This window comes from Microcaecilia unicolor, chromosome 6 (assembly GCF_901765095.1).
Source record: "Microcaecilia unicolor chromosome 6, aMicUni1.1, whole genome shotgun sequence".
In the NCBI taxonomy this organism is placed as follows: domain Eukaryota; kingdom Metazoa; phylum Chordata; class Amphibia; order Gymnophiona; family Siphonopidae; genus Microcaecilia; species Microcaecilia unicolor.
This window is the reverse complement of record NC_044036.1, coordinates 157,120,440-157,133,783: the sequence shown is the minus strand read 5'-3', so window position 1 is coordinate 157,133,783 and position 13,344 is coordinate 157,120,440. Positions and strand designations below refer to the sequence as shown.

Genomic DNA, 13,344 nt, shown 5'->3' with positions numbered 1-13,344 from the left:
ACCCTTTTCTCCACTGCCAACTCGAGACTCGGTTCCTTTTATCTTGCTGCACCATACGCCTGGAATAGACTTCCTAAGTACGTCAAGCTTCACCTCTGGTCGTCTTCAAATTTTTGAGGCTTTTAACTCCTATTCACTTGTTCAATACCCATGTCTGTTTTATCATTCCCACCTTAAGTAATTCCCTAATTCCTCATTTGTCCTGTTTGTCTGTCTTGATTAGATTGTCCCTGCTCGACAAAGCTTACAGTCTTACATATTTAGTGTGCCCCGATGCTCAAAAGTAAACATGGGTGCTAGAGGCCATTAGTGCCATACTAGCACCCGTATTTATCTGTGCAGAATGTTCAGAGGCCCGAAGCGCGGGAACAAACGAGCGCGCAGATGAACAACGAGTATGCCAATATAGTCAAGCTCATGTTAATAAGGTCATTTTGTATTCCTCCCTAACGCTCAGAAAAGAGCGCTCGGAACAAAACTGCCTTACCACTGCAAAAAAAAAAAAATAACACCAGGCAGAGCAGGAAGGCTGCTGAAAGGGAGGATTTCTCATTATTCTCATGTTTCTCTCATGAATCTTTCTGTAAAATCTGCCGGTTTCGATTGCTTTTGGAAGCAGAAGGAAGCCTGTGCAAGCCCTTAAGCGCTGGCTGTGAGAAACAGCAGACCTAAGAGAAAGCACACACTGACATTCATTTCTTGCATCTAAATATAAACATTCAAGCTAACAAAAAAAACATATTTAGGCCACAGAAAACAGATGCCAATGTGTGCTCCACATTTGGGTTTCACCGGGCATATGTGCACAGGAGCCACTTACCACAGAACTGTTCTGCGAATGTGCCAAGCACAATCCTCCCACCAAACTCCCTAATGCTGAGTGCGCCTATATTTGCATCATTACATTGAGCATTAGGGCATTGCTCTTCTGTGCTGTTCCGGCGGTATTTTTACGACACTATTCGGAACAGTGCCAGAGCTTTGAGCATTGGGGCCAGAGTGCTCAGGGCAGATAGGCTAGCTATGAGAACTGGGCCTTCAAAAGGAATTCACACCTCCTTCGTAAACAGGAGACATCCGATCAAACAACTCAAAATTAAGACGTAGGAAGGTGCTGGAAGAAATATTTAAATTGCCTTTTTCGGTATAAGAGCAATTTAAGACTGCAAAATACAATGCGTACAAAATACAACAATTCTCTTAACCAGAGTTGCAGTCAAACAAACCCAAACCTCAGAATCCAACCTCCCACCACATCCCAATTCTAGACATAACAATGGGTGTGATGCTGGGGATCAAGTGGAACAATAGGTGCCACAAATAGGAGCACAGGCCGATCAGGCATTCAATATGCAACTACAAGTAACTGAAGTTAATGAAATGTTCTCAAAATGACAGTGAAGCAGCGGCCTGAAGGAGTATTCAAGTCATGCACCTCCTGGCACTCAAAAGTGGCTTGAATAATCATCAAGTTTCTCCAATGTGATAAGGTAGGACAGTTCGACACCAGCCATTGCCAAAGAATGCACAGTCTCCCTATAAGAAGGGCCCATTGAACAAAGGCCTGACTCAGGAGTCTCAAATTGTTCAGAACGAACTATCTGATGGAGGTTAGAAACAAACTTTTATAGTAAGGTGAAGATGTGGGAGGCGGGGATAGTGCTGAGCAGACTTAAACGGTCTGTGCCAGAGCCGGTGGTGGGAGGCAGGACTGGTGGTTGGGAGGCGGGGATAGTGCTGGGCAGACTTATACGGTCTGTGCCAGAGCCGGTGGTGGGAAGCGGGGCTGGAGGTTGGGAGGCGGGGATAGTGCTGGGCAGACTTATACGATCTGTGCCAGAGCCGGTGGTGGGAGGCGGGACTGGTGGTTGGGAGGCGGGGATAGTGCTGGGCAGACTTAAATGGTCTGTGCCAGAGCCAGTGGTGGGAGGTGGGGCTGGTGGTTGGGAGGCGGGGATAGTGCTGGGTAGACTTATACGGTCTGTGCCCTGAAGAGGACAGGTACAAATCAAAGTAGGGTATACACAAAAAGTAGCACATATGAGTTTATCTTGTTGGGCAGACTGGATGGACCGTGCAGGTCTTTTTCTGCCGTCATCTACTATGTTACTATGAGGCATATTTTCAAAGCACTTAGTCTTCCAAAGTTCTATAGGTTTCTATGGAACTTTGGAAGGCTAAGTGCTTTGAAAATATGCCTATATGTTACTATGTGAAGGCACCGTATAAGAATGGTCTTGAGAAAGATCTTTGTTATCATGAAAAAAAACCCAGCGCATCGTGCTGCAAAAATCGGATTTTTGCAGCGCGACGCGCTGTTTTTTTTCATAATAACCACTCTTATACGGTGCCTTCACATCTGCACCTTACTATGAAAGTTTGTTTCTAACCTCCATCAGATAGTTCGTTCCAAACAATTTTAGACTCCTGAGGAAGGCCTGTGGCCGAAACACAGATCTGTGTCGAGTCCTTAATAAAATATGTCTTTTTCGACTCAGTTGTCCCAGTCTCTGGAGTTATTTGTCCACTTCTCACTCCTTTTTTTGTTTCTTGTACTTACATGGGATTTTGTTGTTCATCCACCCAGTAGATTACCCTTCCCCATCGAACAAAGACAGTAAATCCTTTAGAAATGGGATGAGCAAGATTCAGTGTAGAAAACAAAAGACAGTGGCTCGGGAGTCCAATGTGAGTGCCAAAGTCGAGACACATGCGTCCCAACAGTCCACAAAAAGCCAGTGATCACGGATCAAGTCAAAAACAAATGTCCCAAAGTGGCCGCAGCGCGACCGCACTTGTGACAAAGACAGTAGTTCCAAATTGGGCTTGATAGGTACGATGAGGTGACATGTACATCGCATGACCAATTCATAACTCCCAATGCAGTACATTAGTAGTAAGCATACGCTGCAGACAGAGACTACGCTGGAGCTGTCATCGGCAAATGAGAGAACTCAGATCTCATGGGGGCCAATACACACACACCAGTGATATCTGTCTCATGTTGAATAGTATCTAGGAAAGTATCCAGGTATAGTTAAAAAAAAAAAAGGGGGGGGGGGGGGGGGGGGAGAAAGGGCCTTGTGAAACACCGGACTTCCACCCTGCTCCCATTCACCAAAACAAAGGCTGTGGAATTGGCATAAAGGAGACTGATAGCTCGATAACCCCCCCCCAAGCCCACATTCTGCAAAGTTTGGAAGAGGTAAGGACAGGCCACCTTATGTAAGGCCTTCTCCGAATCCAGATTTACAGTGTGGGAACCATTCAGTTAAACTTAACTGAATAGATAGTTGGTGAAGAGGGCTATCTGAAGTTAACAGGACCTCTTTATCAGGATATCTGTTCACTGATGTTTATAGTTTAGTGTTTTTATTGATTTTCAATATACAGGTAAGACAATGAATAATCTTGAAGCCTGTTCACTGATGTTTAACGAGATAAGTGCCACTAAATACAGGACAACTTTACCATGAATCATGCAATAGGTTCGAATAAGCAGGATTTGTTTGACTTAGCAGTCATTGATAATTATTCTAACCTTTAAATAAACAGGTAAATCTTTATCAAATTGGTCCATGAGGCAATGGAGCGAGACCTTCCTGCCAGAAGACTGACGAAATCTGAAACAAAACTGTGTGTCTCCAAGACAACCTATTGAGAAAGAGAAGGACAACTTGAAACACTTAATTTAAATGACAATTAAAATTGAATACAAAACAGATTTTTTTTTCTTAATTTCATGCAATAATTGAAGAATAGAAATCATGACTAAGTACACTGAAAACAAAAAGGCAGCTTTATCTACCATACAGCAGCTGCAAACAAACATTCTCCAAATCAATTCAATTCCATGAATAAGCTGAAAACAGTATGAAATAGTATCACTGTAGACATTTTCTAAGACAGTCATTGACATTACTTCCAATCAATGTACTGTTTCTCCAAACAAGTTTGAATACATCATAGAAAATTTCCAAAATGTCCATAAGACACCATTCTTTATTTTGCTACTCACTTTTACGAACCAGGGTAACATTCAAACATTTTCACGTATATCTACAAGAAAATTGTTCCCCTTCCCTTTCCCTGTATGCCAGTATAAAAGGTTAGTGACACAGGTATGGCACCCAGGTGGTGTGCACACCACTTGCATTTTCAAATTTTGCAAGCAGTATCAAAAGCTGGCCTCAATATATCTAGCATTTTTAAAAAATATTTTTATTGAGGTTTTCAAAAATACAGCAAACAAAAGAAAAAGAAAACAACAACAACTTATACTATACAAAACAATGGTATACATTAAGCTGAGATCAAACATTAAGCAATACAGTTAGACAGCTGATGACAGAAAGAAGTCAAGAGTTTTCCATTTCTGAGAGCCATAATGAGACCCTGGGGCAGTGACGTGAGAGGCGAGAGGAGCAGCTGCCGAGGCGAAAGCCATTGCCTAATCGCTGCCTGCGGTGCCGTTCTTGCTTTTTAAAAACATTTTTGCTTGTTTAAATTACCTCTTTTGTTTTTGTAGCGGCCGCTGCTGCTCAACAGGAGAAGCAGCAGTGGCCGGAAATAGGAGCTGGCGCCGCGTGTTTCATGGGAGACTTGGCAGGTCTGTGTTGGGTGGGCGGGCCTGGATGGAAAGAAGGGGATAGAGAGAGAGAGAGAGAGACACTGGATGGAAGAATCAGGAGAGGGGGGTAGACGGATGGGGAGAGAAAGAGGGAAAACAGATGGAAGGATGAGGAGAGAAAGACACGATGGAAGGATCGGGAGAGAAAGGGGGAGATGGATGAATGGATGCAGAGAGAAAGGGGAGAGATTGGAAGGATGTGGAGAGAGAAGGGATACTGAACAGAAAAGGGTAGAGAGAGAGAGACACTGGATAGAAGGAGGGGGAGAGAGACATTAGATGGAAGGATCAGGAGAGAGGGTAGATGGGTGGAAGGGTAGGGAGAAAGAGGAGACATTGGATGGAAGGATGCAGAAAGAAAGAGGGGAGACACTGGAAGGATGGGGAGAGAAAGAGGGGAACTGCTGGATGGAAAAGGGGAGTAGAGAAAGACTGGAGAATAAGAGGAAAGGGCATGGGGAGAACAAGGGTGAGAAAAAGATGAAAAGCCATAGGTAGATGAAGGAAAAAGAAGGAAATTAAAGAATGGATAGTAAGAATGAATTAAATCTGGACAGAGAGAGAGGCTGAAAAATATTGAAGAAAGCAAAGAAAAAGGAGAGAAAAATGACAAATGGCGCAGAAGAGTTAAGCGAAAATGAAGGAAAGCAGAATCTAGAGACTGGGAGCAACACAATGAGAAAAAGTAATTGCCCATACAACAAAGGTAAAGAAAATAATTTTATTTTTAATTTAGGATCAAGTAATATGGTACTTGTGTTAATAACATTTCAGAGACCAATACTTCCTTAGGTCAGGAGAGGATACCATAACAGCATTATACTGACCTGAGGCAGGAGGTTTTGGCCTCTGAAAGCTCGTTGAAAAGGGTGTTAGGCTATTAAATAAATTATTTTCTGAAACCTGATGAACTGAAAAGCAGCACTCTACCCCTGTGTGACAAATGCATCTGATTAGTGTGACTAAATTTTGCTGGGGGAGGGGGGTAGAGAGAAAATTTTGTGCCCACCCACTTTGGGTTCAGGCCCACCCAAAATTGGCAGCCTGGCTACGCCAGTGACCTTAAAAAAATTTTTCACTATGTGTTTTTGCCTCCAACGCAATCTTTTTTTCGAAGTCCCTTTTAGCCTTCCTCATCAGCGCTTTGCAGTTGACTTGACATTCCTTATGCTGTTTCTTATTATTTTCAGTCAGTTCCTGCTTCCATTTTCTGAAGGATTTTCTTTTAGCCCTAATAGCTTCCTTCACCTCACTTTTTAACCACGCCGGCTGTCATTTGGACTTCCGTCCTCCTTTTTTAATACGCAGAATATATTTGGCCTGGGCTTGCAGGGTGGTGTTTTTGAACAGCATCCAAGCCTGATGTAAATTTTTGACTCTCGCAGTCGCTCCTCTAAGTTTTTTTTTCACCGTTCTTCTCATTTTATCATAGTCTCCTTTTTTAAAGTTAAACGCTAACGTATTTCACTTCCTATGTATACTTACTTCAAAGCTAATATCAAATCCGATCATATTATGATCACTGTTATCAAGTGGCCCCAGCACCATTACCTCCCGCACCAGATCATGCGCTCCACTAAGGACTAGGTCTAGAATTTTTCCTTCTCTCGTCGGCTCCTGTACCAGCTGCTCCATAAAGCTGTCCTTGATTTCATCAAGGAATTTTACCTCCCTAGCGTGTCCCAATGTTACATTTACCCAGTCAATATTGGAGTAATTGAAATCACCCATTATTATTGTGTTGCCCAGTTTGTTTGCGTCCCTAATTTCCTTTAACATTTCTGCATCCGTCTGTTCATCCTGGCTAGGCGGACGGTAGTACACTCCTATCACTATCCTTTTCCCCTTTACACACAGAATTTCAATCCACAGTGAGTCCAAGAAGTGTTTTGTTTCCTGCAGAATTTTCAATTTATTATTATTATTTATTGCATTTGTATCCCACATTTTCCCACCTATTTGCAGGCTCAATGTGGCTTACAGAGTTTTGTTATGACATAGTCATTCCAATATATCAGATACAGTTAGTAATGTGCAAAGATTAAATAAGGGATGAGAGAAGGAAGGTGTTAGGATAGTATAGAAGTTGGTCTTTAATAACTGGGTGGGTTGGTGAGGTAGTTTTGTAAGGTTATGGATTCTCTTTGTAGGCCTTGTTGAAGAGATGTGTCTTCAGAGATTTGCGAAAGTTAGTTATTTCATCAATGGTTTTCAGAGCTGTAGGTAATGCATTCCACAACTGCGTGCTCCTGTAAGAGAAGGTGGTGGCGTGTGTCAGCTTGTATTTTAGACCTTTACAGTTGGGGAAGTGCAGATTGAGAAATTTGCGGGCTGATCTTCTGGCGTTTCTGGGAGGTAGGTCCACGAGGTTTAGCATGTAGATTGGGGTGTCTGCGTGAATAATTTTGTGTACAATCGTGCAGATCTTGAACGCAATGCGTTCCTTGAGTGGGAGCCAGTGAAGTTTCTCTCTTAGGGGTTTTGAACTTTCATATTTAGTTTTTCCAAATATGAGCCTGGCTGCGGTATTCTGGGCTGTTTGGAGTTTTTTGATTCAAGGATCTCGTTAATATACGCCACCCACATTTGTGCACAGAAATTAATTGCTTAACAAACTCAGGGGTCCTTTTACAAAGGCGTGTTAGGCTCTACACGTATACACCATGCACCCAAATTAGACTACTGTGCCCCTTGGCAGTAATTTCAGATTTGGAGCACCGTTTCCGGTGGCAATTTGCAGTTGGGGTGCGCCGACCGGTAACCACACATGTAGCATGTGAGCCCTTACTGACAGATCAATAAGTTGTGTTAAGGGCTCAGGCTGGTTTTAGATACACGCTGGTTTCAGTTTTACCACATGCCCTTTTCCTGTCCCATTTAAAAAATAAAAAAAAAAGCCTTTTGCAGATGCAGTCAAAACTGGCCTGGTGCGCACTCAAAACAATAGGCTCCCTCTTTCCCAGAATGTTGCCCAGTTCCTAACAAATCTAAAACCCTCCTCCCTGCACCATCGTCTCATCTGGACGCTCTGGAGCTCTGCCTGTCTCTTGGGCCCTGCGCATGGAAAGAGGAGCATTTCTGAAAATGCTACCCTGCAGGATCTGGATTTCAGCTTTCTACCTAGAAGCCTAAAATTGGCTTCCAGAACACCCCTCCCCCATTTTCCTATGTCATTGGTACCTACATGTACCAAGACAGCCAGCTGCTCCCCAGCACTATCTAAAATCCTACCTAGGTGACGCGGGAGGTCCGCCACTTTCGCATCAGGCAGGCAAGTGACCAGGCAAATTCTCCAAACTGATTTATACAGCAATCATTTCAAAGATTACATGCACTGAAAACATTTTTTTTTAGTTACCTGCATTTGAATCAGGAAAAGATAAATAGCAAATATTGGTTTTCTAAAAAAAAAAATAAAGAAATAATGTTATAAATCTTCTAAAAGAATGGGGGCAAAAAAAGATGCATTTGATGTATTAAAACATTTTCAGTTACACTTACCTCTTTGTCAGTCAGCTTTGAATGTGGCGGATAAAGGACCTACAAAAGAAAATGTGTTAATAAGCTCTGTTTCGGAATAACATGACTATTCTTTCAAACTAACATTAAATGGAAGACAAACATTAAACAATCATACATGTAAAAAAACCCTTTTTGTCTCTAAAGAGAGAGAAAAAGAGCACCGTTTTAAGTACCAACGTTATAACTAATCCTTAAAAAAATGAACCTCAACTGCCCAAGGGTGTACGAAGGTGACAACCTGCACTAACATAACAACCTTAGTAGGGCTCTTATCATAGGAGGTGCAAAAACCAAACTCTTCCCAGAAAAACGAGGAGAGAGAAAAACTCACTGAAGAAAAAAGCTACTTCAATGGTTCAGAAAAACAAACATACCAAACTGTGTCCTTTTTACACAATCTACAAAATTGCCAAAAATACATATATACTCAGTTCCAAGGATAAAAGGGCATGCAAGGGTTCAATATTGAAGTTCCTTCTCCTGAAGCAGGATTCGAAACAAGGGGGCCCTTATCGGGGTACAGGATTTACAAGTGGCTGCTCTTTATCTTGACGGACTGGATGAGTTATCTGGACATTTGGAAGATGTCCTGTCAGATAAGCTGGCCGTGCCCTTTTATCCTTGCAAGAGTGTGTGTGTGTGTATATATATATATTTTTTTTTTTTGTTTTGTTTTTAATTAATTTATTTAGCATAGCTTTTTTGTACTCCTGTTTAGGTCCATGACAGTTATCACTTGTCCTGATAATTTCTGTATGATTTGATGGTTAGCTGTGTGCTCAGGTGGTTTTCCTTTAAGCCATATTTATGTGCCAATGTCTTTTATTTCTCCACCATTTTTTGTTAATTATTTGTGGTATCAGGACATGTGAAGCTGTATGTGCTTTTGAAACAAATTTTTAATGTTCCAGTCCCTACAGGTTGAGTTTTCTTTTCCCAGCTAGCAAATAAGCTTTAAAGGACTACTGTATTGTTGAATCTCCAAAATTTCCTGCAGATATCTCATAAAAGGTATCTGCAGGCTGAGAAAGAACATTGGCTGGTGCAAATGCTCATGCCCAGTATTCTCCAACCATACATCTAGATCCTGGAAACACCCTTGATGCACCCATACCTCAGCCCTTTAGAGCTGCACATAAACAAATCTTGTGCACATCCATTGTGGATATCTTGAAAACCCGACTGGCTGGGTGTGCCCCAAGGATTGCTTGTGAAACATCGAAAGGAAGCTACAAGGAGGTAAACTTAAAAGCATCGACATTAAGAAATACTTTTTTCACTGAAAGACTGGTGGATACCTGGATGCCCTACCAGCGGAGGTGGTGGGGATATGGGGATAAACACAGTGATGGAATTCAAAAAGGCACGGGACAGACACAGAGGATCCCTATATTGTATGAAGATGGAATCAAAGCTAAAGAACTTTAATACTTCAAAAAAGACAGAAAGGTACCTGCACTAAGCAGCAGGTGCAACTGTAGCCACCTTACGGGACAGAAGATGAACAATACTAATCTTCATCATTTTCTTTATTACTATGTATAGCAATTAATACATCTTTATTTATAAACCTTGCTCTATCTGTGTGTTGGTCACCACTGTCTGCTCCAAAAGCTATACTTGCACTAGGTTTAGGGAAAATTTGCAGACTGGTTTTAATTCTTTAGAGTATATGTTCAGTATCCCATTTAAAATTCTGTCTTAAACAACTAACAGAAAACAAACAAAGAATAAAACAGAGTTTCACAATTTTCAGTATATTTCCTATGGATGACAACATATATGTATGTGATATGTGATTTGAAATATTATCTGTTCAGATAAAAGAATATGCTTGGTGTACATAGCACTTCCAAACATGCCACATTTTGCGTGGCAACTTGGGCAAGCACTACATTGGCAGCCACAAGGAGTTTGAGTAGCACTGATGTAAAAGTACATGTACTTTTTACCCACTGCAAAAAGAATGCATACAATCTGTAGCTAAGATAGGATGCTGCATTCCTAGAGGCAGATGCAGCAACCAAACGTAAAAAAATCAAAATCGTTAAAGTCCCTAACGATTTTTAAAAAACGAAGAATGCACCAAAAAAAAAAGTCACACATGCTCAGATCAGTATTGAAACGTACAATGTATCAAAGAATCACAATACACATCGGTAATCGGCCCCTAAATCATGCGCAGAGCAGCCAAGCGTTTTGCTGGCTGCTCTGCGCATGCTGCAAACGTAAAAACAAACAAACAAAAAAGCTACAACACATACACATGGCTACCCGGTCAGCAAAATCCAAAAACAAAGGATCAGGAGGGGGCAAGGGCGCTCGTCCAGAGCGTCCTGTATGGACGGCCTTGCCCCCCCTCCCCCCCGCTGCTCCCCACTTTCCGCCGCTTTCCCACCCACCACGAAAAAGCAAAATTCTAGCTGCCCCAGTCCCCCTCCCTTCCTGTTCTTGTGTTTTGCAAAGCTAACTCCGCCTCCCATCATTCTTCCGCCCCGTGCCCCGCCCCCCCTGAGGTAGACTACGCCGCTCCCCCCCTCCACCGAGACCCCCCTCCCTATTACCAACCCGAGCAGCGCCTCTCACCTCTTTCTGAAGCGCTGCACGGGCAGGAAGATCTGTTGTGTTGGTCGCAGAGTCTCCATGACGTCTCTTCTTCCCTGGCCTAGGCCCCGCCTCCTTCTGACGTAAGTAACCTACGTCAGAAGGAGGCGGGCCTAGGCCAGGGAAGAAGAGACGTCATGGAGACTCTGCGACCAACACAACAGATCTTCCTGCCCATGCAGCGCTTCAGAAAGAGGTGAGAGGCGCTGCTCGGGTCGATAATAGGGAGAGGGGTCTCGGTGGAGGGGGGGGGAGCAGCGTAGTCGACCTCAGGGGGGGCAGCGGGGGCGGGGCCCGTGGCGGAAGAATGACGGGAAGCGGAGTTAGCTTTGCAAAAACACAAGAACAGGAAGGGAGGGGGACCGGGGCTGCTAGAATTTCGCTTTCTCGTGTGTGTGTGGGGGGGGGGGGAAGTGGCGGACAGTGGGGAGCAGCGGGGGGGGGGGCATGGCCGTCCACACAGGACGCTCCTGATGAGCGCCCTTGCCCCCTCCCGATCCTTTTTTATTTGATGTGTTTTCTGACGTCCTTTGGACCAATCACAGCGCTTTTAGCTCTGCTAATGCGCTGGGATTGGCTCAAAGTTTCACTTTACAATTTTTCCTGGCACAGAGCTGTCCTAACGAGAGGTCCAGACCTCTCGTTAGATTTCCTGCCTTTTTCCTGCGTAAAGGCAATCGGAAAAGGTTAGTGCATCTCGTTTCAATGGGGTTTTTACACTAATTGCTCATCTCCATTCCGTTTTCGTTAGCTGCTAGCTTCCTTGGTAAAAGCCCTTTGATGCATGCAACGGATCAAATTTTCCTGGTTGGAGGGTCATTAAAGGCTCATTAAGCTTTAGTGCATCTGCCTCCTAGTGACAAGGAAAGGGACTCAAGGAACAGATTCTACGTAACATTTTCCATTTGAAGTGCCCTTGTACTACTGCAGAGATCCTCAAATCTAGTTCTGTAGGTCACAGACCAGTCTTTTTAAAGATTTCTATAATAAAATGTTTAAGAGGGGAATACAAAAGGATGCAGAAGAACAAATTTTAAAATTGGTGGGGTCACTACAAAGCCTGGGAGAAATGATATGCATAAGCCTGGATCTGTGAATCCCTTCTAGTAAACATGTTTAAAAATATTTTACAAAGTTTTACTGCTAACACACAGCTGCATTAAACCTTAATTTACAATAGCACACATAAAATGCACTGTTTCTAAAAATAACACCATCCGGCAGGATTTATTTTTGCTAAAGTGATCAAACTGTTATATATACAGTAGATTTGGTTTAGTTTGTCATTTAAATCAAAACAAATACACCAGGAATGCAATATTTTAAAGTGAGAGCTGATCTTTCCCAAAATGATTTATACAGAGCATACAATTACACATTAAACTAATAATTTAGTTTAGTAGCGCACATCGGAAGCGATTACTGAATAGCACAATCTTTTTATGTTACGCTTTTTTTCTCTTCTTTTAAATCCTACACTAGGAAATACAGACCCCCCCCCCCCCCCCCCCCAACACACACAATGCCCTCTCAATCCCCATTCTCTTTCAAATGGTTACGAAATGCACATCTGCTCAGCCAAGACACAAAAGAATGCGGTGGAATGTCCAGCATCAGCATCTTCCAGCCAATCCTGAACACAGTTCTGGCCGCGCGCACCCCAGCCCGGGCACGCAGAAACAATACGAACAACCAAAGCAGCTCTCCTCACCTCCACCGCCTGACCGAGCTCCAAATCAAACCCCACCACACAGATACAGTGCAGCCAGGCGGAGAACCGGTCCCAGGGAAGCAACAAAGAGTTCCCGACACACAGCGCCTCCGCCAAGCTACGGCTCGGGCCTTGATCCTGCAACCGCTCATTACGCTCTTCTAGCCTCGGGATGCCCCACAAGGCCATAGCGCCTCTGCCGCTAACAGCTGCAAACCAACTCTTTGCAAAAGCTAGTAACAAAACCCCTTAGACAGCAGGACAGCACAGGAACTGCCCGCTGCGTAAGCACGCCATTGGCGTTAGCGCGCGCTGGGCGTGGCGGATTGACGAGAAAGGAGGAGGTGCTATGTTGGGTTTCCTGGTTAAGCTTTGGAAAGTTGCATTAATGCGGTGTGACAGTTTCTTCTTCAATTAAAGCTTTGAAAATGGTGTGTACCAATTGGGTCAACTTAGTAGTGTTTTAATTTAGGGTTCAGAGACCTCAAATCTGACTCAAACGTACTCAGCTCATTCTCAAAAGGGTAATGGATTGGGATTTGATTCAATTATTTTTCCACATCCAGACTGAAGGTATTTCCCTGATAAAAAGGGCTTACAATCAGAGCCAGCGCAAAACCGTGCGTGTAACTAGGGCAATTTCTGTAGGCCCTCATGCTATATGGATTCCAAGCCTGCCTAGAAATAAAGCCACAGCTTTGCAGTAGGCTTGGCACCTCTCTTAATTTCTTCCCTGCTGAGATCCAGAGGGGGCAAATCTATAATTGGTGCTTCTATTTAGGTGCCCTGATGATGCACATAGAGAGCCTATTCTATAATGGCAGCTGGGCACCCAGATTTCCTTTATAGAATACTAGCATAACCCAGTATCAGCATG

General features: G+C 43.4%; 1 protein-coding gene across 2 annotated transcripts in view; it reads right to left on the bottom strand.

The window, feature by feature from the left end:
* The window catches only part of DENND6A (DENN domain containing 6A), a 63,481-nt gene extending 50,760 nt beyond the window's left edge, over positions 1-12,721 (bottom strand). The window contains exons 1-4 of one of the 2 annotated variants that reach the window (XM_030206701.1): positions 12,468-12,721; positions 8,132-8,170; positions 7,989-8,031; positions 3,542-3,654 (exon numbers count right to left, since the gene is read on the bottom strand). In XM_030206701.1, coding sequence (XP_030062561.1) covers positions 3,542-3,654; positions 7,989-8,031; positions 8,132-8,170; positions 12,468-12,656 — 384 coding nt within the window. In that variant the 5' untranslated portion in view covers positions 12,657-12,721. The remainder of the gene's footprint in view (positions 1-3,541; positions 3,655-7,988; positions 8,032-8,131; positions 8,171-12,467) is intronic. The other variant, XM_030206702.1, reaches the window with a different exon arrangement.
* Between the last annotated feature and the right edge of the window lie 623 nt (positions 12,722-13,344).